Genomic DNA, 24,528 nt, shown 5'->3' with positions numbered 1-24,528 from the left:
GATATTCTAGGATTGCTCGAAAACAGTAGATGTACAGTGGCTTTCACAAGCATTTATCCTGTTACCAAAGATGTCCTGTTCTGATTTACAGATGATCTACACAGTTGTTAAAGAGCACAAAATATGAATGGTGAAACTGAACATTTTTATGGATGAAGAAGTTGAATGTCCGCAAAAGCCTGAAAAAAATGAAAAACTTAGTGTTAAACGTAATTTTAATTACTTATGCAATAAGCACCTAAGTCAATATCCAGTGAAGGCACCTTTGGCAGCAATTTACAGCTGTAGTTGCTTTTGGGGGAAGACTACAAAATTTGCTTACCGGAATGGTGCTGTTTCCACCCATGCATCACATTAAACTTGCTGAAGCGCTAACAGGGTGGTTTGGATGAGACAGCAGTTTTCAGATCTTGCCACAGATGTTCTCGAATTTCAAGTCACAATTTTGAAGGACATTGTCGAAATCCTACAAGAAGAAAGTGAATGTCCTTCCTGACTGAGTGGATATTCGCTCTCTTCTTGTAGGGTTTTGACCAGTCTTCTTGTAATGCCATACCTACAGCTCTGGATCATCTTCCTAAAAGGTGAATTTTCATCCCATTTCATTTATGTTTTTAGTAAGCTGAACGAGGTTTTCCCTGCAAAATTGCATGTACTTTTGCTCCATCCATCAATTTTTCTAGCAGCTTTACCCAATACAGGGTGTGGGTGAGATGGGGCCTATTCCAGTAAGCAAAGGGCACGACGCAATCATATCACAGGCCAGACAGACACAAACACACTCACACCATTCACCCCAGGGCCAATTAACCCATGAGTCTATGTCTTTGAACAATGGGAAGAAAAACAGGGAAACAAGGGAAAATAACACACTTCCCACAGAGAACACCCCAGGAATTGGGCCAGGGCCCCAGCACTGTGAGGTAGCAATGCTAACCACTGTGCCACACCGCTGCCATGCTCCTTCCATCTTCTCGATAAAACTGAAAACTTAGCTTTGTGCTAAGCAACACTTTTGTGTTTAGAACCAAAAAGTTCTTTAAGATTTCTCAGACCCTAAAACATTTGTGGCATATATCTGCAGTATTGTTTCAATACATCATTGAAGACTAAACACAGGATCTGTGGTGCGTTTTGCACTCTGCTAGACATGCCAGCTTTGTGGAGTAACCAGGATATTTTTGACTCTCATCTAAGCCTGTAGTTCTTAAAGTCGCTGCTGTGGCATTCTTAAACTTACATTCCTCCTCGCCCAGCTGCTACGTTTGGAGAGGAAGCCTGATCTAGGCAGTTTCTGGATGGCTTGATAAACCATCCACATTTTTAGAGTCAACATCCCCATGGTCAGAAGTTCCAGTTTCTGAAATTTTGTTTAAACCCTTCTGATTTATTATCGGTATAATGTTTAAGCCATTTTTCAACTGATTGAATGCCTGTTATATCCTTTCCATTCCTATTTACAGTACATTGAATATGTAATGTCTTCTTTACTTTTGCCCATTTATCAAGAATCCAACTCCAGTTGCGCACAAAGAGGAGCAGAGCCACAGAGTCATATGATTTTGATTCCTCTTAATTGGAGAAACGCTCCTAGCTGCTATGGTCAAAAATGCCAGCAGATCTCCACTGGTCTGAAGTAGTCTTTGTGTAAACTGGGGCGAAATCGAGTCACGTCAAAGTAGGACCTTACGCAATCTATCTGTAGGGCTGGAATTTTAGGGGTTGCTGAATTCACTACTTTGAAAACAAGTCCCAAAAAGAAACTGCTGTTGTTTTCTGTCGCAAAGCCCCGGCATAAAAAATGAAGAAAAAAGTTTTGATGTGGGTTTTGAGGTCCAATTTAAACCAGATGGCATCTTAAGTTATGTGGGTTTTTTTTTCAAATTATCGTGCTATACAACTATCGTGCTATACTCCATAAATTTAAAGATAAAAGAATATTGTCAAGTATCAGTCTTGAAGTATAGGCCAAAATACAGTATTTCCACAAAGTAGAATGTACTCAAGATCCATAAATGACTTGCCTTTCTGTGTGTTGCGTCCTGTATTGGAAAAAGCAGTTGAAAAGGATGGAAGAAACAATATTGAGTATAATTTGAATAGTACCTGAAGGGAGAGGTGTATTTTGTAGTATGTTCTAAGCCATTTTGTAAATCTCTCAAAGCTTTTTAGAAAAGTGAAATTTCAGCTAAGAATTTGGAACTTCCCATGATATGTAGAGGCTTGAGGGGAAAAAAAAAGAACTAGTTCAAGTAGATAGAGGCTGCACTGTTATGTCGGGTAGCTGTTTCTTCGGCCTGCTTGGTTCCTAGCTCTTCAGTAGCTGACTCTCCCCTGAGGTTTGAAAAATGCTGTGGTTTGGGGCACAGGTAAAGACGAAGAGTGTTGCTGTTGTGATCTGAGTCTGTTCACACTGGGCCAGTGTTTCTCTCACATGAATTCATTCACACTATGCCAGACTGAGACGAGCTCAACAATGAAGTCCATTCTGTACTGTTGTTCTGTTACTTGTCTTTTTAAAAATAAGGCATGAACTAATTTCTTCAATAATTTCAGCAATTATAAACAAATGGAACTAACATTTTTAAAAAAAAGTTTTTTTTTCCTGTTATGGTTTTAGTTTTTCTTTTGTTCTTTTTAACAATTTTGAACATTTGAAATGCCTCGTAATGTCATATTTGTGCTTTTGCATGCTATTTCAGTGAAAATGTGTCCGTTGCCCAGAGACAAGGGTGGACAATATTAGATCTGTGGCCGGGGATTTTATGTTTCTTAACTGGATTTCTAATGGGGCATATTTCATTGAGAAAAGCATCTTTAACACCCACCTTAGAGTGGGTTTTACCTAAATTCCAGACTGACTCAAATTCCAGACTGTGTGCATGTCTTCTGTGATATTTCTGCATTCCTTGGAGAAAATCTGTTGTGTCATTGAAAAACCTCACAATCAGTGTAGCTCTCAATTATTTCTGCTTTCTCTGACAGATAAGCCCTAAAAACTGTAGAAATTACAAAATCCATTTGACCAGTCAGACTTTTCTAATCAGGGTTACCACACATCCAGTAGTTTCCGGACATGTCCTCTTTAGTTCTTGAATCTCCATCCATCTCAAAACTTGACATGTTCAGGATTTTTACCTTGTTCTTTTTTCCCCCAAAGGCTTTGGATTCAAAATAGTTCCAGGGATTAAGAGAGCGTTGCCCAGAGACTATGTGTTGATGATAGTCGTAGACGTGTCTAGTTCACTGCCCTATTCATTTTCCACCTCAACTGATAACCACTTTAATACCCACTGATACAAATACCACCAGGACACCCCCCACACACACCTGTCGAAAGGGCGTCCTCTGGTCTGAATGTTCAAAATGGTAGCCCTAAATAAAATAATCCAAACTAAAAGTACCATTTTTTTCTATATACAGTATTATAACCTTTATATGGAATTCTGTATAGTTTTAGTGATGTACAAATGCATGCACATGGCTGTCAGGACTGTGTTTAACTTAAGGAAGGTAAATTTTATCCAAAACACATGACTTGACCAGAGATGCTGTCTCCATGGAACATGTCTAAACATGTTCAGCATTGAGAATCATAAATGAAGCACTATGTTTTCCGGAATAAACTGACTCATGACCCATGACTCGCCTGCTGAAGTTCCTTTCCTGGAACAGTTCTGAAAGGGGTTCGAAAAAAATACTCCAGAACATACAGAGGGAGAGATGTACTGTAAATGTTTATCTGTGATCAGGTGAACTGTGATTAAGTGTGAGCTGAATACCAGACCTCGAAAACATGACTTAGCTTCCCTATGTTTTTTTTTTTACCACGACACTTGACGACTGACCAACACACGCTCTGTGACATCCTACAGTTCCTGCCTCAGACTGCAGCTGTCAAGGAAAATACTCATTGCCTGCTGCAAAACTGTCAGAATTCTGTTAGCAGCTATTTTCGGCGCTAGCTTTATTTTACCAGCAGCTTCCTGGTAAAACAAAACAAACAGGCGAGTTTCAGGAGAAAACCAAGGAGGGCAGATGATTTGCTTTCCCACCCCTTCCCAAAAACAAACAAACCCCAGCAGCCAGAATTGTTAGCAGAGAAACCATGGCTCGGATACAGTAGGTTCAGTCCCCGAAACTGCCTTGTTTAAAATGTCAGGTATCAAAAGGGGTCTCTTTTGCTTTTACCCTTATTACAACGCCCTTCTGTCTCTTGTGTTCGAAGTTATGAAGGATCCAGAACTGTAGGAAGGCATGAAATCTCAGTGCAGGCCTTTTCTGAGTGCTTTTAATATGTTAGACACAGTCATGAACAGCATCCTGTGTGTCCCTATAAAAAAATAAAACACTGTGTTCAAACAAGGATATATATGGAACGACATATATATTTAAACAGCAGTGTGGTAATAATACTTCTCATTCTCAGAAATACAAACCATGTGACGTCCAGTTGTCCCTACTTTTTCCTAGGTTTAGTGATATGAACTGGCCTTATCTTCCCTGGTCAGTCTAAATAAAAACTTCTTTGTTACTGAGCCAACAAGTATCCTTGCCTTCAGATATGCAGTAAAACAAGTAGAATGGGCTCAGCTTCTTAGTTTTGATTTATCACTTTTTAGATGGGCACATCATCAAACACCTACTGTAGTGTAATAAGATCACTTTCTTAGCCATATACAATTTCTTGTATTAGGAATTTGTCTTTTCCCATACCCCAACTTGCTCTCCATGAGACACACAGACAGGGAGAGACGCTTGGGGTCAGAGCGCAGGGTCAGCCATTTATACGGCGCCCCTGGAGCAGCATGGGTTAAGGGCCTTGCTCAGGGGCCCGACAGAGTAGGATTCCTCTGCTGGCCTCGGGATATGTACCGGCAAGCTTCCAGCCATAGACGCAGATCCTTAACCACCGCACTGCCCCTAAAAAAACACTAAAATATAAAAAACAGAAAAATATAATCAATTGTTTAGTTCTAGGAGTAAATGACTCACATTCATAATGTTTAGAAAGGTCCATTTTGTCTTATCCTCCATCCCTAACCCTAGCTCCATACATTTTAATACTGAGAAACGAGTGGAGAATCAGCAATAGTCCATATGACTGCATGGGATTGAGAAGCGTTTTGTTGACTGCAGTGTTAAAATTGAAAATCACTGCTCTTTAGACAACTTTGCAAATGCAGAATGGAAAACTTTGGTAACTGGAGTTTGAAAATGGCCTCTTGTGAAACTCTATGTTAACAGCACATATAATAGTGGATGTAAAAAAATGCTGCAGCAAGGGTTAGGATTAGAAGATCCAGCAAAGTTTTATTGATTGAAATCAAGTCTGCTATTGTGTTTCAGAGGGACAAATGTAATGAGTTTTAGATGTAGAATGTAGATTTATCGCTTTTAAGAATGGCATATTGTCAAACGTTCTGCACTAAATCTGTTAAGATGAATTCATTGTGAGGTGGTACCATATCACCAGTTCTGGTCTTTGCCAATATGCTAGAGATGAGATTCATTTTTATATACAGTGGAAGAAATGTAAGACTAATCAAAGCGATGTCCTAAGATTAAGACTCTCACAACTGTAACTGAAGCATGCTTTTTTTTTTTCAAAGGCACTGGAACTGTTCTTTGGAAGTAAGGAACTATATACAGAGTGGCATGTGTTCACTTGAGGGCTGAGCAGTGATGTGCTTTATTCTCAAGGAGGAAAAATTACAAGTCAGGCTTGCTTTTCCATTATGCTGTTCATGCTAAACTGAGGTTACAGATTCCAAACCCCTACAGTATTACATAGATATATGCAGGTGTCCTGCAGTGTGAACATGACATGATTGCTGTGAATTCAGTGCCTGAACTCTGTTGTAAAATCAACTAGTAGGAGGAAACCTCAGTTGTGGTCCCCAGACTTTAGTTTTTCATGTAATAGCATTCTTAAAAGTTATTAATCTAGTGCTTTCCATTTACACAAGAAAGATTACAAGCCTAATATTTGGTCCCCATGGTCTTTAGCTTTGCTCTTGTTCCAGTTTCAGACACTTAAGCGAATTAAAATAGGAATATTGGGGAAAAAACAGGCAGGACGCCAAAAGTCGAAGGTGTGAAGAAAAGACTAAGACTAAATTAAACAAGTCGAAAAGTCGCATATTCAGGAAGAGACCATCCCTCTTCCCGTGAACCGCAAAGCACGAAGCGCACGCGCACAATTTGCGCTTGGACTTGGCCTGCTTGTGACGTCACTGCCCTGAGAAGCGCGGCTTTGTGACGTGCGTGCGCATGCGGAACTGATGTTTTTTTAAAAAAAAACGCGTTGTGCAAAAAAGTGAAGTTTGGGGTTCCGATATAAAACTAAATTTAGCGCTCATTTTTAATGACGACAGTAACGGCCGTCAATTTCAGCATGATGCTCATGCTGCAAACCCTGACGGTGTCTTTGTGGTCTTCTGAGTTGTGAGCGCTGATAGTGGCGCTTTTCGCCACCACTAGAGTAAAGTCTGATGTTGTAGTGGTACCGGACGTTGTTTACAGATATTGTTATTTAATCGTTTTTCTCTTTCTGGTGGAAATAACCTACTCGAGTGAAGTGAGCTCTTTCATTCTGACAAGAGGCGGTTGTATTATACGTGCTGCAGCCTCGGCCTACGAAGCCTGGGGATTTCCTGCAAGGCAATGTCCGGGACAGAAGTTGACACCGACGAAGTGCAAGAGCAGGTAATAAGGAGAGATTTCATAGCGAATGTGAAGTGCAGTATAATTTTCCGCACTGGTTTTATTTCCTGTCGAGGACCGTGTAACAATTCTTGCTCTCCGTGCATTTAAAAAAACGCGTGCGTTCTGCTAAAAAGCTGTGTACAGAAGTTTTGCCTCGTTTGCACCACCGAGCCCGATTCTCCTTCTTCTTCTCGTCTTGTGCGCTGATTTTGCTCGCCTCACGCTTTAATAATATACATACTCGTTTTTAAACGTTAATAACATGACGTTGCGGTTATGAAACCCGTCACGTGTGGCGGAGGACCACGTGACCAAGCGCGGAACAGCGACATTTCACGTTTCGGCGACTTGGAACTTTAATGATGTCGGAAAAGCTGCACCAAAGCGGGGGGAAACAACGACACTTAGCGTTTACTTGGTAATGCCTTGTAACATTTTTTATACGTCAGGTACTTATACCTGACTTATAAAAGTCAGGGCCCCCCTTTATTCTTTTTTGCTCTTTATCTAACGAACACCGCCGTGGCGTCTCAAGCCCTTTTAATCTCGTAGGCGAAGCGAGACGCTGGGAAGAGCGATTAGCCCCCAGGGTCGTGCGCTCGGGGCATGTCGGGGCACATCTGGCCGCTGCGCGGCGGCCGCGAGTGAGTGAGTGAGTCAGCACTTGCGCGCCAGTCATGCTGCGACATGTCCGGCCCTCGGCGCCCATAGGCTGCTCTCGGAGCCGCATCAGCGAGGCCGGCGGGTCTAGCCCCGACATGTCCCGGCCAGGCTTTTTAAATGCGCTCGCCACCGGGGAAGCGCCTCCGCGTCGCCGAGAGACCAGCCACTGAGCACTTTATGTACAGTGAATAACTCCTATGAAATTCGTATTTATTTTTCGTGCACCGGAAAGGTACGGTTATTTGTGCCCGGCCTGTTTTAGCTTTTAGCAGTTGTTGGAAACCCTCACTGGTTGTTGTACGGCTCTTTGAGATGGGGGTACTGTGGATGGTTTGATATAAAATAAGTTACTTTAGTGTCTGTTTGATTTCAGTTTGTGTGCTGCAATAGGTGAAGCGTATGTCGCGGCTCTGTCGTGTTGCTGGTTCGATTATTCCTGATATGTCCGGTTGTTACCTTTGAAAATACTAAGCCCGACTTGTCAAATCCAGGACCTGCAGAGCCGGTGTGTCTGCGATGTTCATTCCATCTGGGCTCTTAACTAGCCGGCTACTGGTTTAACTGGGTCAGACCGCTTCTCCCAGCTCTCCAGGTGCCGCTGCTGCTGGTTCTGAGACTGGCTTTCCACACCTGCACACCGAGGCCAGCATTGGCGACCCTTGCTGAAGTGGACGGGGCTGCGTCTCTTTCCAAAGCTTGTTCCCATCGTTTTTACTGTTTTCTTCTTCTTCTCCGTTGCAGATGACTGACGGAATGGCAACTGCTAACTGCTTAAGCAGTTCACAGATAAATGGGACAGATAATGAAAAGCTCGTAAGTCATTTCCTTGGCCTTTTGTCACACAGTTTGAAATAATGTTCCAGCCCTGGGGAATAACTAAATTGATTTGCTCTATATGCAGGTTAAACCAAAAACAAAACTGCACGCTTTGCTACAGCATGCTGGAGCCGATAAAGATATTTTCACAATGAAGGAGGTAAGTACTTGTCTACTGGTATGTAGTTTGATAACATTCTCCATCTGAATCTCTTCAAGGGAGACACGGGAGTGGCGTTTTGCCTTCTTTGAGTCTCAGAAATACCCAGAGAGTCCAGGTGGTTAGTGACAGTTTTTATGAAGTCCTGTGCTGTATTTCTGCTGTAACAAGGGAGTGGCCACAGGGAAGCCACTGGTTAAATGTGCTGCACTTCCCTGGGCTGGGTTGAGCTTTCAACACATTACCATCGACTCTTGCATTGCATTAAAACAACTGCTTCCTAATCAAAGTGTACAATTTAAATTGGCGTGTTACCTTTCCCCGGAATGAAATTATTCTTTTTACCAGGGACTTGACCCTGTTTACAGCTGACTTTTTTTCTAAAGTAGATAAACCTCTTCAGATGTGATCAATCTGAACCTTTATTTGTAATGCAAGACATTACATTTTTAAATCACAGTTCTACAAATGAAGTGAAAAGAGAGGGATATTGGCTCTATAGTTCATGTACTGCTGGTGGGAAGTACCAAATGGATATGGCCTGAGACTTTTTAAAAATGTCTGCTTACAGGTTACTCATGGAAACAAAATGTGGAGGTCATGTGATCTGAAGTTTTATTTAACCTTAAAAAAAGAAAATATTATACTGTCATTTGAAAAATCAGTATTTGTTTCAGTTTATGAAATATCACATTGTCCGTAAAACTACTTTGTAAATTTGTTAAAATTAGAGCCTCTTGTCCTTGATGTAAAAGTGCCTCTTTATCTTAATAAAAATCTTGTTCAGGGGTTTGTCAGCTACAACAGGTCTTGATGTCATTTAAATGACGGGTCAAAAAATAAAAAGGATTAAGACTAAGTGGAACCTTACAACTTCCATTGTTGGGTGAAGTTGGATCACAGACTGTGGTGATGATAATAGTAATGCACAACAGAGACTTGTTTCTAAGCGCTATGTGAAAAGAGACCTTACAAATGACACATGATATACTGTAGATACTGCAGGTCACCTGAAACCCAATTCTTCTTCAAAGCAAATTTAAAGGTCATTAACATGAATATTTCTGGTTTTGTTTTGACTGTAGTGTCAGCTGAGAGAGGGAGGGTGTACTTTAATAATACTTCAGGGGTTTGCTTATGAAAGCAGCTGATTTTGTAAGCAGTAAGTCAATAGTGTTGTGGTGACAATGCTGGGGCATGTTTCTTTCCTCATCTTCATGACTTGATGCAGAGACGTGTGAGCTGTTCTACTTAAAGTACCAGTTAGGTATTGTTACAGGTAAGTTTAGCAGCCCATCAGTTTGGAATAGCCTACAGAACTTTTGTAAATATTTTCCAAATTAATGTTAACATAATATTGCAGTTGCTCAGAAACAGTGTTTTCTCAATGTTTTGATGAATATTTTTGCATTTTAGATCATGTTTTACCTCGGGCAGTATATAATGGATAAGCAGCTTTATGACAAGAAGCAGCAACACATAGTCCATTGTACAAATGACCTTCTGGGGGACGTTCTGGGAGTGAACAGCTTCTCAGTTAAAGAGCCTCGGTACGTGTAACTTTGCCTCAGTGTAAGTAAATAACTCTCCTGGAGTGCTGCTGGCCTTCAATGAGAGTTAGCAGCTGTCTCAGGCAAGCTACAGCGACACCTTGGGCAGTAACAAATCTCACAGGGATGTTAACTATTACAATATGTTTAAATGGTCTTATTTGGGATAAATGTCCAGAGTAGAAAATTTGTGACTTTGTCAGGAATTTGTTGCTGTTTGCCCCTTAAGTGCCAGTCATTTTTCAGAATGTCCCAAAACCTTAGGCCAATCTTCCACAATACTATAGACTGTAACTTTCTTTTTCTTTTAGGAATCTCTACGCTTTGATTTCCAAGAACCTGATTGCAGTCAAAAATGAAGGTATATTTGTGTGTTTTTCAACATCCTTCAACTTTTTTTCTGCTGGCTCTTGAAGTATGCAGTGGGTGTGCTGTGTGAAATATGGGCTCAGCAAGTGTCGAAGGACTAGCAGATGCAGTAGTGCTGTGCTATTATGGTCATCTGAAAACAATAGAGTTTTTGTATCCCCTATACTCTGATTCTATAAATGTGAGGGAAAAAGCTTGCCTTTTCTATAGATGATGCATATAGAAAGATTAACAACATATAGGTATATGAAGAGATAACTGACAAACTAATGTGTTTTGTTTTAATGGTAACCAATAATTCTCAACATACTGTCCTAAATTCTTGCTTTGCCATTATCTAGGGAAGGCTTGTATTAATGAAATGACCGAATATTTATGAAGCAACACCAGCTGATCTTTTCTGATACTGTTATTAAATGCCTAATATCAGTTTATTTTTTGAAGATTCACAGACTGCATTCACGGAACTCAGAAGTCAAAGCGAACCTGACAGAGGACCTCAGGTAATTAACTTCAGAGTACTCCAAATATTGACTTTTTAGTAATATACAAAGAACAGTATTATTGGTGCCAGTAGTCATATAGTTATGCCCTACTGACACAAAAACAAAAGTAATTCATAGCTGGTATGTACAGGTAACTGCCAAAATAAAGGAAACACTTAAGTAAATAAGGGATATTGAACACGGGTGCTTCTACAGTGGATCCCGAGTTGCTTAAGCCAGTGGTTCTCAAACTGCGGTACGCCAAATGACCCTGGAAATTTGTTGTGGGCACTGAAGTATTGGGAATTAAAAATCGAATAATTAAAAATTATGTAGATTTTTCACATGTAATTTACTTAATCAGTTTCAAAAAGCTTGAGACAGGATTTTATGTTTTCTATTTTAATCAAATTAGTTTGTGTAAAATACGCAGCCTACATACTTAGCTACGTTGATACAGCGCGCTCTAATACTTGAGTGTTCATACTCCTCTCGTCCATTGAGAAAGACACCTTGGGGCCAAATTCGAAAATGATCGAAAATGAATACCTCGAAAATCAAGTATTATGAACCGGTGGATCACGGTCACCCATTGAGAACGAGGAGGATTATATATTTTCCACTAGGATTTTATCATATTTGAACATCAAAAAAAGAGTACACCCTGAGGAACTTTCCTATTGTCTTATCTGGGAAGGGGGTCGGGATGGAGAGGGCTTTCAAAATATCCCATGTTTTATGTTCATTAGTAAAGTAACTGTAATGTTTAACTGTGAAATGCATAAGTCCCCTCTGCTGCAATACAGTATCTTCTGTTTTGCTGCCAGATTTTACAAAAGAATCTGTTAACTTGATTGATGAACTCTCTCCTCGGAGGGCCTTTTTGTGTTTGTCTAAGTCAACATGAGCTTGCAAGTCAAGTACACCTTTATTTGCCATGAAGACAAAAGTGCCAGGCTTACACACCAACCATTTAGCTTAGAAAACAGAAATTTATTTTTTAGTTCTGTGAATTTAGACTTTCACTTCGGCATTGTGTTTGAGGTTAGGAAAACGAGAAACAAAATAAGGGAGCCTTTTGAGGGAATGCTCCTGCACAAACGTGAGTAAGGACACTGAAATTGACGTCCGATTTTGCACTCTCATTACATAATCGTACACGTACAGGACGAAAACTGAACGACAACATGGGTCATGAAGCGTGATGTGTACACAGCATGTAAAACAAGTTGGATGACGCCTTCCTTTCCACTCCACATTTGGCGGAGGCTTCACAATTTTTATTCATCTCACTTAGTAATTTCAAAGTTGCTTTTTTTATTCAACTTATCACCACTCTGTTAAAGTGGGTAACAATTCACATCCTTTGTAGTATTGAATTTTCATAAAAAGCACTCGGAAAAAGAGGTTGAGTTGAGTTGCAGCGCATAAACCCCTTGTTACAACTAAAAATGCACTTTTGTGAGTGAAGTGGTGAAGAGAATATGGGCAGTGGGGAAAAAGTCATGGTCAGATGAGTCATCCTCCACCATGTTCTCAAAATGCAGATGAGTACGTGGTGCACACCAGAAGAAGCCTACAGGCTTGAGTGCTAGTTTTTCAAGATGAAGAGTTCTGGCCTCTGTGTTATGGTGTGGGGTGTATTTTCAAGGTGTGGTTTAGGTCCACTCGACCCATTAGAGGGCAAGGCAAATGCAAATGGATGCATTCTGATTGTGTTCATCCTATGGTGAAGCATTTCTATCCTGATGGTACTGGAACCTTCCAGGATGACGGTAAGCCCATCCACAGGATAAAAGTCAACAGAACGCCAAGTGAAGGAATGTCTGAAGGAAGAACAGTGTCGCTTCGCTCCTGTAGAGTTCCAGACACTTGTAGAATATATGCCAAGGTGCATTGAAGCTCTTCTGATGACTTTTGGTGGTCCAGTGCCCTTTTAAGATACTTTGTTTCTTTATTTGGGCAGTTACCTGTAGCGCAGTATGATAGTACACTATTCCTCGGTTGATTCCTCAGACTGCTGAAATGGATTTTGTTAGTCATGTTCTAAATAAGGTTTGTATAATTTTAGTTTGTGTGAAATTGTATGCATGTTTAACATATTCAGAAACCTTTGTTGCAGTACATTTTACAGTGATAATCTGCAGCAGTCCTTTTTTTTTCAGACTGTAGGAGGTTAAAAGCATTGCAGATGGAGATCTTATGTATTGTAAGGTAGGGTAGCCTACTTTGATTATTTTTCTTAGCAGTTCTATTTTGTATCTTTTGTAGGAATTTGATTCAGAAATCACAAAAGGAGAAAGTAACAGAGCGTCAGCCGATGCTTCCTGTTCATATACCGCTGGACGAAGAAGGCGGAGAAGTAGTGACCCTGGTGGGTACCTCAGACAGTTTTTTTTTCTTTTTTTACGTCTTATTTAAACTAGCATTGAGGAGTTTTCTGCTTGGTTAACTTAATACTATGCCCACAGGGTGATCCTGGGCTTGTGAAGTAGGGGCTTTCTAAACATATTAGCAGGGACTGGATTTTAGTCCCAGCATATAAAGTTGTTCAGTAATCAAACTAGTACCTATCACAAATAATTACATTGCTGATATTCCCCGGAGTGCTGTGATCACTTGTAATGAAGGCAGCATTACCACCTTGTAGCCCACCCTTGACAGTTCTCTCAGAAGCTGGTCAAGGTTGTCTGCTCGTTACTGGGATGGGGGAGGCTGGTAAGGAAAATCAGGCAGCATCTTAAGTGGTGTTCATAGACCAGTTGGGAGATGTTTTGGGCTGGTGACGAGGGCTAAAATGTTTTGGAAGGTAAGGAGACAGTAACAGAAGGACCGTCCTACTTGATTGTTAAATATCCTAATATAGTTTTCTGTAGAACAGGGGAGTTAACCAGAATGCTGTGGTTAAGTTCCATTTTTGACCATGCATAGTTCAGCCTATGTTGAGTTTTGTCCTTAAGAGTTGAAATGATTTTTCAACTCTCTGTGTGATCCGCTGTGTGTGGAAACTGTTTCTCATACAGGTGATTTCACTGATATCTTGGTGTTGGCATTCATGTGAGCCTTGTGTTTGAAGCCAGTCATATGCAGAGAAGCTAGTGTTTGTTTTGCCTTTTCTTGACTTGATTATTGCAGTGCTTCCTGATGTATCCAAACATGTTCAAGCTGCAGTATATTCAGAACTTAGATGCTCAGATCTGAACTAAAGCTAAAGTGCATGAGGATTTTACTCCTGTTTTAGCTTCATTGAACTGGCTTCATGCAGATTTTACTCTGAAATCCACATTAGCTCCTTCTCACTTTTAAAAGGGAACTGCAATACCAATTTCTCCAATTTAGTTTTTAGATCTCGGTAACAAAATACATTGACTGTTTTGCCAAATTTTAATTCTGAATTAAGCACAAAATCATTAACTTTGTGAAAATGCTGAATTTTCCTCAATTTGTTGTACTCGCCTCAGGTGGGAACGAGAGTATTCACAGATTATGAAGTGGAGTGGCTTTTCCTGCTAACTCGTCACAGGCCTGCTTGCTTACAATGCAATAAGACCCTCTTCCCGTCTCTGGAGGTTTTGTTACCTCGTTCTGAATCGCAGAATATGGTTTTGCACATACCTGGATATTTGCTCTATTTTGTGATGTGAATAGGAGATTTAAAATGTTATTGTGTACGTTTTACTTTCACTGTGGTTTAAAATGCCTTCGCCAATGCCTGTTCTTTTTAACCCCAAAATGTAAAAAGTGTTACAGTTCCCCTTTGAGGGCTTATATAATGAGTTACGGTTATCTTCCTATACAGTCCAGTAATTTACTGAAACCATGAAAAGCTTTCTGCTTTCGGTTCTGAAGAAATCCTGTCTTAAAAGTTCAAATTACACGCTAGCTTTTATATAATGTATTGTATGAGGCTGAGTGTTAATTTTTCAAATGTTTATTTCACTTTGAGATGTCATCAAAGTTGGGAGGAAGTGATAAAATGCTTGTATAAAATCTCACTTTATTTCAACAAATAACAGATGTGAAGGAAAAATAAGTCAAAAGTGTTTTAAAACCCAAATGGAATTCGCTGGAAAGTCCAAAACATCAAAGTCGATCTCTGAAGCTTGCAGCGGGAATTGTTTTGTTTTGGGAGGTATGCCTTTAAGTTGTGATTTTTTTTTTCTGTTAACAAGAAACATCCACTGATGAAGAGCTGTGTGACCGACGGAAAAGACACAAGTCTGACAGCATCTCTCTCACATTTGATGAAAGCTTGTCCTGGTGCATCATTGGAGGTTTGCGAAGAGATAGTGTAAGCAGTGAATCATCAGATTCTCGAGATAATGCTGTAAGTAAAGTATTTTCACTATAATCATTTTAGAGTTAATGTCTTAAATAGAACTGGAAATGTCAGAATGTGTTTCTGAAAAATTGTTTTTGTAATGTAGAATTTGCAAAGCTTAAAACATTACTTAATTTTAAGTAATGAAGTAAGAGATGGTTCAACTACCATGTTTCAGTACTCATCCCTACAATTTTTCAGTTATTCATCCTTCATTAAAAAAAAGGAGGAGATTTTATTCGATTTATTAACCATTGATATTCCAATTTTTCTTGACCAAAGCAATTTTATGATCAGGTCTTTTTAATTTTATTGACAAAATAACATTACTGTGACTACAAAATCAGGGAGAATCCCACTTGGTAGGCCTGTTTATGCTAAAGAAACGATTTCCTGTTATTTAAGATCATTGTTTTTCTTACAGGACTTAAACACTTCTACAGGTGAAGACTCTGAAAGTTCATTCAGTCACGATTCTGATTCAGACAACTTCAGTGTGGAGTTTGAGGTGGAATCGATATACTCTGATACCTACAGCCTCAATGATGAGACTTCAGAGCTGACGGATGCAGATGATGAGGTTTTTAATTATTTTCTTAAAGAGAGATGTCCTGTAATTGCTGAGATCCAAAATTAGGCATACATGTGGACAATTTTTTTTTTTTCTGTAGATGTACTGATGAGAGATTGTCCAGCACATAACTAGTGCACTGTTTAGAAAAAGCATATAAAGTAATACTGCCTCTGACAGTACTAAGGGAAATCTCAAGTAATAATCAGGGCCATATACATGTAGTGTATATGGCAAATGGAAACAGCAATCTACAGCTGACTTAATAGGGTGTTGAGCCACCACATGCACCCTTTGCGTGTCATGGAATACAGTCAGCCAGCATCTGGAATTCTGCAGCAGGGGTGCGGCACCACTCTTCCATGAAAAAGTCTGGTTGATGTGTGTGGAAAACGCTGTCACGGGTGTTGTTCCACCATATCCCCTATGAGCTGGATTGGGTTCAGACCTCGTGACTGACAAAAGCATCAGTATCAAGTTCATCAAACCACTGGGTGACCACATGCGCTCTGTGGATGGGATCATTACCGTTCTGGAGGAATGCACCCAAACCATGCCAGGGAAATGCGCCCCACAGTGAAATTCAGGATGGAATGTGGGGTCTGTTGAGCTGTAGTTGACCTCTTGTTCTCCACTTTGAATTAGTGCACATATCATTCCTCAAATCTGCCCTTCTGCACACTGTTGCAATTTGCTGATGTCATTCCCTGGGAGGTCCATGCTGACCTGACCTTAGACAGTGCTGCTTGTGAAACATCAGCAAGTTGAGCTGTCTTGGCTACTGAAGCTTATACCAAGCTCATTCCAGCAGTCACCCCTCTTCAAAGTCACTTAAGTCTCTTCTTGCAGCTGTGATGGCCAGACGTATAGGCAACTAGGTGATTCATAAATTACTCTTAAGCATGCTGGGCATTTATTTGCTTAATGAAGAAGCCATACCAGTGTGGAAGCTTTGCTTAAATTAAATGTGATGTGCCTCATTTAACCAGTACCACCACTTCAATTCCAAGGGTCAGGGAGAGGAAGATCAAATTCTACAGTTTTAAACAAGGAAATATGTTTAATGACATGAATTAACCCACTTGCAAGGATCAAATCTGGTAGTTCATGGCTGGTTAGAATAGAGTAGAAACAAGAAACACTTGCAAAATAAATATGCATTCAGGTTTTTAAATGCAGTGGATGGGTGAGTGAAAGTTTTTGTGTGATTCTGTGGTCTGGATGTCTTATAGACATGATGCATGCTGATGTCATTCCCTACATTTTGACTGGAAATTTACATATTGTCTCTCTGTTAGGTTTATGAAGTCACCATTTTTGAAGCTGATAATGGCGATGACTCCTTTGACGAGGACACCGAAATATCTGAAGCAGTACGTTGACCTACAATAAAATAGACTTATTTGTAGACGTTGGTTAATCTGAATTCCTGGCTTGAAGTGGTCTGGGTTTGCTAATAGAGGGCATGGCCTGTATGTTTTTATTTCTGTGCAATTTTTTTTTAATTTAGAAAAGTACAGCCTGTGGTAATTCATACAGAAACCCTTTTCTTTATACAGATATATGAATACAGATATTAGTTATTCAGGTGGGTAGCTGCGTCAGCAATCGTAGGCTGCAAAGGAACAAGTAATAGGTTTATTCCATGCTGAAAAAAAGAAGAGAGAAAACACAACGTTTCGGCCGTAGAGCCTTCTTCGGGTGCGAGAGAGACAAGGCAGTAGGCAAAGGTAATGTAGCGGGAGAACAAAGGCTGGGAAGGAGGAGGGGTGAGACGGAAAGAGGTGTGAAGTCAGAATGGGTATAGAGAGGTGTGAAATGAAACTTCCAATGAATGGAGAAAATTTACAAGAAGAGTAGTCTGTTGTTAAGAGAAGGTGGGAGGTGTGATCCTAGCTGCAGGATAAGTTTGGTTTTGGTAGTCTTTCTGATGTATGAGTTCAGAAAACCGTCTTTGAGAACACAGACGGAGAGATTAGAGTGGTTTCATCAACAGAGGATACCCCAGCAGTGTTATTGACAGGGCCATTGCCCGAATCAAAAACACCCCTCGGACCATCAACCCAATCAGGAACTCCCGCCGTAACAACCGCATTCCTTTGGTGCTTCCCTACCACCCCAACACACTTCCTATCCCCAGGACTATTAAAAACAACTTTTCCATCCTACAGGATGATCCCTCCATTGGGGCCCTCTTTTCTGACCGCCCCATCATTTCATATAGCGGATCACCTAATCTGCGCAACCTTCTTGTTCACAGCTCCCTTGACCGCCCTCAGCAACCATCTACACCAGGCACTTTCCCTTGCAACAGAGCTCGCTGTATCACCTGCAAGTACACATCCACCACCACACTCATTCAAGGCCCCTCAGGACAATTCCGGATCACCCAGAAGGCATCTTGTACCTCCAGCAACCTTATTTACTATATCTCTTGCAGTAAATGCCCAGCCATCTACATTGGAGAAACAGGAAGGAGACTCGGAGACTGCTTCAGAGAACACGTCAGGGCTGTGAAGATTAAAGATCTCTCCAAGCCCATTGTTTCTCATTTCACCTCTGACGGCCACGACCACTCTAATCTCTCCGTCTGTGTTCTCAAAGACGGTTTTCTGAACTCATACATCAGAAAGCTAGGATCACACCTTCCACCTTCCTTAACGACAGACTACTCTTCTTGTAAATTTTCTCCATTCATTGGAAGTTCCATTTCACACCTCTCTATACCCATTCTGACTTCACACCTCTTGATTGGCCTCTCTGTCCCCTGCTCCCGCCTCACTCCTCCTCTCTCCCTGCCTTTGTTCTCCTGCTACATTACCTTTGCCTACTGCCTTGTCTTTCTCGGACCTGAAGAAGGCTCTATGGCCGAAACGTTGTTTTCTCTCTTCTTTTTTTCAGCATGGAATAAACCTATTACTTGTTCCTTTGCAGATATTGGTTATGGTGGCTTGAAATCATATTAATGACAAAATTTGCATAGGTATTGCACATACAAAATTGGAAATGGGCTATATTTATAGTATGCGGTCTTAATTTTGAATCAAATTAGCAAGTGATGAAACCTAGACCAGCTGCAAAGGCACAAAACAGTAACATGGTTCTTGAGGGTTTAATGTATTAATAATCGGTCAAGAACTCTCTACTTTTTTGTGTTCTGAACCGACTTAGGTTGCTTCACAAGGTATTACAAAAATGTTATACTTTGGAGTTTGTTTCTTTAAAAAAGCACGAGTAAACCATGTTGAATATTTCCTAACCTAATGACCAGACACATTAATAACCTCGCGTTTCATTTCAAGGACTGTCGTACTTAACGTTTTTCTTCTCACCGGTATTTTTCTTCTCAAATTAGTGTTTTTTATTTCTTGAAGGATTACTGGAAGTGCGCGCGCTGTGATGAGCTGAACCCTCCTCTCCCACGCCACTGCAACAGGTGTTGGGGTATCCGTCAAGACTGGTTCCCAGAGTCCGACGCTGATCCCAAGTCCTGGGAATCCAAATCTTCTGCTAACGCAGCGGAGGACAAGTGCTCTCGGGAGGAGGGCGTGGATGTCCCCGATGGTAAGAGGTCCTGCTCCGAGCCTCCCTGCGACCCTAAGCAGGACTCTTGCAAAGAGGCCTTGGTGATGAAGAGCTGCGTGACGTCCATGTGCGAATCCCAGGAAACCCTGTGCTCCCAGCCCTCCACCTCGAGCAGCGGCACTGCGCTCAGCCAGGAGGAGGTTCCTGAGCTGGAGCGTCAGAGCAGCCTGGATTCGTGCCTCCCCCAGAGCTGCGTGGACCCCTGCGTCATCTGCCAGAGCAGACCCAAGAACGGCTGCATCGTCCACGGCCGGACGGGCCATCTCATGGCCTGCTACACCTGCGCCAAGAAACTGAAGAAGCGCAACAAGCAGTGTCCGGTGTGCAGGCAGCCCATCCAGTCGGTGGTCTTGACGTACTTCAGCTAAAAGGATGCCACAGTCCCCTGAAGTCAAAGTTAGAGCTCAGCAGTTTTAAAATACAGTAGGTGCTACTTGCTAATGACCACTCAGGTTATCAATGAGACAAAGAATCCCCCTCCCTTCAGATGTTGAAGAAACGTCGACAACGTTGAAGGAACATGGAATAGAAGTCTACATTTTTATGTTGGTGTAAAATTCCAGTTATGACTTCCAAAACTAGTATGGAATAGAAACGAGTACTTAAAGAACTTGCGTTATTTTCTGAAGCACAGAGTTAAGTCTTCTGTGGGGCCGTTTTGTGTGAGAGTTCATTGTCCACGTCATTGTTCACTTTCCTAGTCTGGGTTACTAAGAGGCGAAAACTGTTTTCTGAAATCACAATACAAAGCATGTGCAGCGAAATGCCTTAAGGTTTTGTAGTCAGGCATCTGTCTGTGCACTTGAGCCTTAAAGCAAATTTGACTGATTATATTCTGTTAAATGAATTTGTGTAAAATTGGAGTTCATAGATTGTTGTAAAATTTTGCAAATAGCCTGGTTCAGAATTGCTAATAAGTGGCATCTACTGTCCGACTGCATTTCTGATCTTTTCAACTAAGATCTGGATATTACAGATTAGCCTTAATATTGTAATAAACCTTTTAATTTGTAAAGGCAAATTTAAATGAAATTTCATGTTACTCTAATTCATCTAAGATTCAAGCTGGTTGTCAGTTTGCTACAGATAAGTGTTTATGACTCTCCCCAACAGATTGCAAAAATTACGGAAGGTATTTGCTTTTTAATTTCCATCAGAGTCAAGATAAGTAAACTTGGGTATTTAAGTTGCCCCACGGCCAAATTTATCAATGTTTTCTACAGCAAAAGAACACTAACAGTTGTTGAAGAAAAGCAATTCCAAACAAAATTAAGGACCTTTTACTGTGTGGTGGTGGTGTTTGTGGACTTGTTTGCTTGCTGTCCTTCAGACAGAAGTTGTAGTTGATTAGAGAGCAATATGCAGTCTCGCATAATCAAAAGGCTGAGCCTATGGGTTTGGATTTCTCATTGCTCCACGATATTTTGCTGCTGGCACTACTAGATGGCCCCTAAGAGGGAAATTCATTGCTGTCAAGATTTTTTTAACTTAGAAATCTATATATTGTTTATAACTAGTATACAGATTTACCTTTATCTTGTGTAAAAAGTTGTGTAAGTTTACAATATCTACTCAGGAAGAAAAGCGCACAATTAGTGAAGAGGGGCAACACCATGGAGGAGCATGTTCCTGCTAGTTTTCAGAATGGACCCCCAAGAAATGTCTTGACTGAAATACATATAAGAAAACAACATGAAAATCCTAGTGGCCCAAGAAGGCCACTTACGTTTGTTCTCAGATTAACTCTGCACTTTATAAAATGTATGCTTTTTTCACACATGGTGTGAAAACTAAGCAAATTGTGCCTTTGAAGTAGGGTGCACAACTGAAGACTGAACTGATGACTTCATGTAAACAGGTGAGGAGTGGATCGGTCTAAGTAAGATGCTGAGAATATTTAAGCCCGCCATCTTGATTGAAAAAGAAATGTACTTGGGTAATGAGCATGTTGACTCTCTAAATACCAAGGAGGTTTTTCTTTGTTGTATTATTGCGTACAGTTTCCTTCATGTGAAGACCTAGCTGGTGGCGTTCCCTTTAGTAAAGAGGCACTCTGCTGTCGTTCTTATTTCATTTCAAGTTTATGAATGTCTGGGAGAGTTTGAAATCTCACATCCTTGTGTGTGGCGTCTTGTCATTCCTTGATTAAAGTATGCTGTCGGCAAAGGAAAGGGCCATAGCTTTTGGTGAGGGGAGCGTGGATATGAACTGGGCATTTCACAGTGGTAGGATATACTATATGTATGTGTAGCAGGAAAATGTGCACATTTGAAGAAGTAGCAGGTGGTTGATGTTGAAAAAAACTTCCCCTGATGTTTTCAGTTTTACGCACTCCTTAGTTCTGTCAGCGTTCTTTGTGAAGTACAAGGCAATACGGTTTTAAGATGTATTTCTGATTCTGTGTGTGTACTATATGTAACTTAATTTGAAAGTATTGTATATATATATAAATGTATATTCAGTGTATCAGGTTGGAGTTAGGTAACTATTATTTAATTTAATTATATGATATACCTCTAATTTATTTAGCTGTTTGTATTTTTTTTTGGCCTTTGTGTGAAGGGAATGGATAATTAAGATTGTGCCCAAAGGGAACCCCTCGTCCAACTGTTTCTGTGTATTTGTGTTATGGGACAGATGCTGGAAAAACCTGGGAAGGTGGCGAAGTGTCATCTGAGGGCAGATGTTGGATGTTACCTTTAGTGATGGTAACTCCCCGTGCACTTAGTCACCCGAAGCCACTTGGAAAGTGAGCATACTCTTTAAGCATGTACAAACTGGCTGTGGTCTGTGGCTTCGTATTTCTGACATTTCCCACCTAATGGTAAATTGAAAATATTTGTCCAGATACTAGTGTTCAGTTTAAATGTGATGGTTATTCCAGATTAGAAGCAAAACTGAGTTGTGCATATCAGAAGAACAAAGTTTAATCACATTTACAGTCTTCATTTTGTAACAATCTAAAATATATTTATATTTTTAATAGTGTTGGACAGTTCCATTAAGAGGCTTAATTAGCCAATGAGGAAATGGTATCAACAATACATAATCTTCTCTAGAGTTCACTTTTTGTACCTTCTTTGTCCATCAAAGTAAGTTTACACATTAAGTGCAAAAAAAGCTAATTAGACTTAAAATTTGTGTTTATAAGCAAAAGTAGACTAATTGCATTTTCTTACAAGGCTCCCATATAGGCTTAGTTTTTATTTACGAATGTTAATTGTCATTACAAATATTGTACATTTGCAATGTAGTATAATAAATAGTAATCTAAATGTGTGGTTCGTTGTCCAAGTCAGGACAGTGAGGAGGCAGGAAAAATACAAATATTACACATGCTCACTTTTTTTCTAGTGCCCAAGTTGTTCCACTGCAACTAAGCGAGGTCTTAAACACTGTAGTTAAGGATGATGCCTTGCTGTGTGTATGCCAGACGTTTCTGTACTCGCTGTAGCAGCACGTGAAATGCTAACGATGGCTTCAGTCCTGCTTTGTTTAGGCCTGATGTCCTTTTCAACTAAAGATTGTCAAATAGTTTACTGTTAAACATTGAATGACCCTCACTGGTTTTTAATGTAAATGTGTTCTTATGTAAATTTGTATTCTTAAATAAAATAGTTGATTTATATGTGAAGCTTTTTTCCTACATGGTGTTTTTACCTGCGGTGTAGTTAGTTATGCTTGAAGGTTTGTGAACCCTTCAAGGCAGTCATTATTTTAGATATAGGGATATTATACGAACCAGAACTCTTAATGAATATATGGAATGAATGTTCTAAAATAAAGACTTCCCACACATAAAAACTCAGATAATTAGGGTGTGATATTTAACAAATCACCAGATATTGTGTGCGAAAGTAAATTAACCGTGTTCGGTCAATAACTTATGGCACCTCTTTTACCAGCAATAACTTCACACATTCGCCTCCTATAACCAATTATAATTCATAATAATAATTGCTTACACTTATATAGCGCTTTTCTGGACACTCCACTCAAAGCACTTAACAGGTAATGGGGACTCCCCTCCACCACCACCAATGTGCAGCCCCACCTGGATGATACGACGGCAGCCATAGTGCGCCAGAACGCTCACCACACATCAGCTATCAGTGGGGAGGAGAGCAGAGTAATGAAGCCAATTAATAGAGGGGGATTATTGGGAGTCCATGATTGGTAAGGGCCAATGGGAAATTTTGGCCAGTACGCCGGGGTTACACCCCTACTCTTTTCGAGAAACGCCCTAGGATTTTTAATGACCACAGAGAGTCAGGACCTCAGTTTTACATCTCATCCGAAGGACGGCGCCTGTTTACAGTATAGTGTCCCGTCACTATACTGGTTCATTAGGACCCACATGGACCGCAGGGTGAGTGCCCCCAGCTGGCCCCACTAACACTTCTTCCAGCAGCAACCTTAGTTTTTCCCAGGAGGTCTCCCATCCAGATACTGACCAAGCTCACATCTGCTTCAGTGGGTTACCAGTTGTGAGTTGCAGAGTGATATGTCTGCTGGAGGGATTTTTTCTCACTCCTCTTTACAAAACTTCGCCAGCTCTGTGAGGTTTGAAGGATGTCCTGCATGAGCAGCCCTCTGCAGGTCCTGCCACAGCATTTCAGTAGGATTCATGTCAGGGCTTTGGCTTGGCCATTCCAGGACATGGAACCTCTTCCATTGTTGTCTTGTTGAAACATCCACTTGGTGCCTAGCATGAGTGTTCGAACTGATGGCCTGACATTCTTCTCAAGAATTCCTTGATATTTCTCAGAATTCATGATTCCCTCAGTGATGTCAAGTTGCCCAGGGCCAGGGCTGTTTAAGAAAAACAGCCCCATACAAGGCACTCCCACCACCACGCTTGAAAGTAGGGGTAAGGTTTTGTTGGTGGTAGGCTGTGTTGGCTCTTTGCCAAACATGGGCCCAAATAGTGCCCAAATAGTTCAATTTCGGCAAACTTCACATGGGCAGCTTTGTTCATTTTTGACAGAAGAGGCTTCTCTCTGGTGATCCTTCCATAAATGGCATTTCTGTTCAGGGTTCTTCTTAATTGTTGATATATGCGCCACTATGGCTTGTAGATCTCTGAATGTTATTTTAGGATTACCTTTTACCTCTCTTATTATTCTCCTTGTGGCCCTGGGTGAAATTGCAGGAGAATGTCCACTTCTTGGCAGGGTTGCCATTGTTTTAAATGCCCTCCACTTGTATACTCTTTGCCTATCTGGATTTATGGAGTCTGAATCTTTTTGAAATGGTTTTTATAGCCTTGTCCAGATTGATGAGCATCCATTACTTTTTTT

The 24,528-nt window shown here is 40.7% G+C and overlaps 1 protein-coding gene and 1 long non-coding RNA gene across 4 annotated transcripts; one reads left to right on the top strand and one right to left on the bottom strand.

Annotated features, from left to right (window-relative positions):
• Positions 1-54: 54 nt before the first annotated feature.
• On the bottom strand, positions 55-5,119 carry LOC138240817 (uncharacterized). The gene is made up of 3 exons (XR_011190067.1): positions 4,717-5,119; positions 4,192-4,333; positions 55-179 (listed from the first exon to the last, which is right to left on the bottom strand). It is a non-coding gene; the product is annotated as an uncharacterized lncRNA (long non-coding RNA).
• A 1,118-nt stretch (positions 5,120-6,237) lies between these two features.
• Positions 6,238-22,862, top strand: mdm2 (MDM2 proto-oncogene). Of its 3 annotated transcripts, none has more exons than XM_015352781.2 (11): positions 6,238-6,708; positions 8,113-8,184; positions 8,273-8,347; positions 9,764-9,897; positions 10,209-10,258; positions 10,711-10,769; positions 13,023-13,125; positions 14,924-15,078; positions 15,497-15,652; positions 16,942-17,016; positions 19,018-22,862. In XM_015352781.2, exons 1-11 carry the CDS (start codon positions 6,667-6,669, stop codon positions 19,594-19,596), a joined length of 1,500 nt encoding a protein of 499 aa, XP_015208267.1. In that variant the 5' UTR covers positions 6,238-6,666; the 3' UTR covers positions 19,597-22,862. The 3 variants fall into 3 exon arrangements, with proteins under 3 accessions (XP_015208267.1, XP_015208269.1, XP_015208268.1); XM_015352783.2 differs by lacking the exon at positions 6,238-6,708 and adding an exon at positions 7,019-7,126; XM_015352782.2 differs by lacking the exon at positions 6,238-6,708 and adding an exon at positions 7,172-7,603.
• Positions 22,863-24,528: the final 1,666 nt, after the last annotated feature.

Source organism: Lepisosteus oculatus, chromosome 7, assembly GCF_040954835.1.
Source record: "Lepisosteus oculatus isolate fLepOcu1 chromosome 7, fLepOcu1.hap2, whole genome shotgun sequence".
In the NCBI taxonomy this organism is placed as follows: domain Eukaryota; kingdom Metazoa; phylum Chordata; class Actinopteri; order Semionotiformes; family Lepisosteidae; genus Lepisosteus; species Lepisosteus oculatus.
Note: the sequence above shows the minus strand (reverse complement) of the source record. Positions and strands in the feature narration are given on the sequence as shown.

Excerpts from the sequence above, each read along its gene's own strand:
- mdm2 (XM_015352781.2), top strand. The coding sequence starts at position 6,667 with ATGTCCGGGACAGAAGTTGACACCGACGAAGTGCAAGAGCAG. Across the intron at positions 13,126-14,923 it reads GCGGAGAAGTAGTGACCCTG|AAACATCCACTGATGAAGAG; the intron begins GTGGGTACCTCA and ends TCTGTTAACAAG. Across the intron at positions 17,017-19,017 it reads ACACCGAAATATCTGAAGCA|GATTACTGGAAGTGCGCGCG; the intron begins GTACGTTGACCT and ends TATTTCTTGAAG.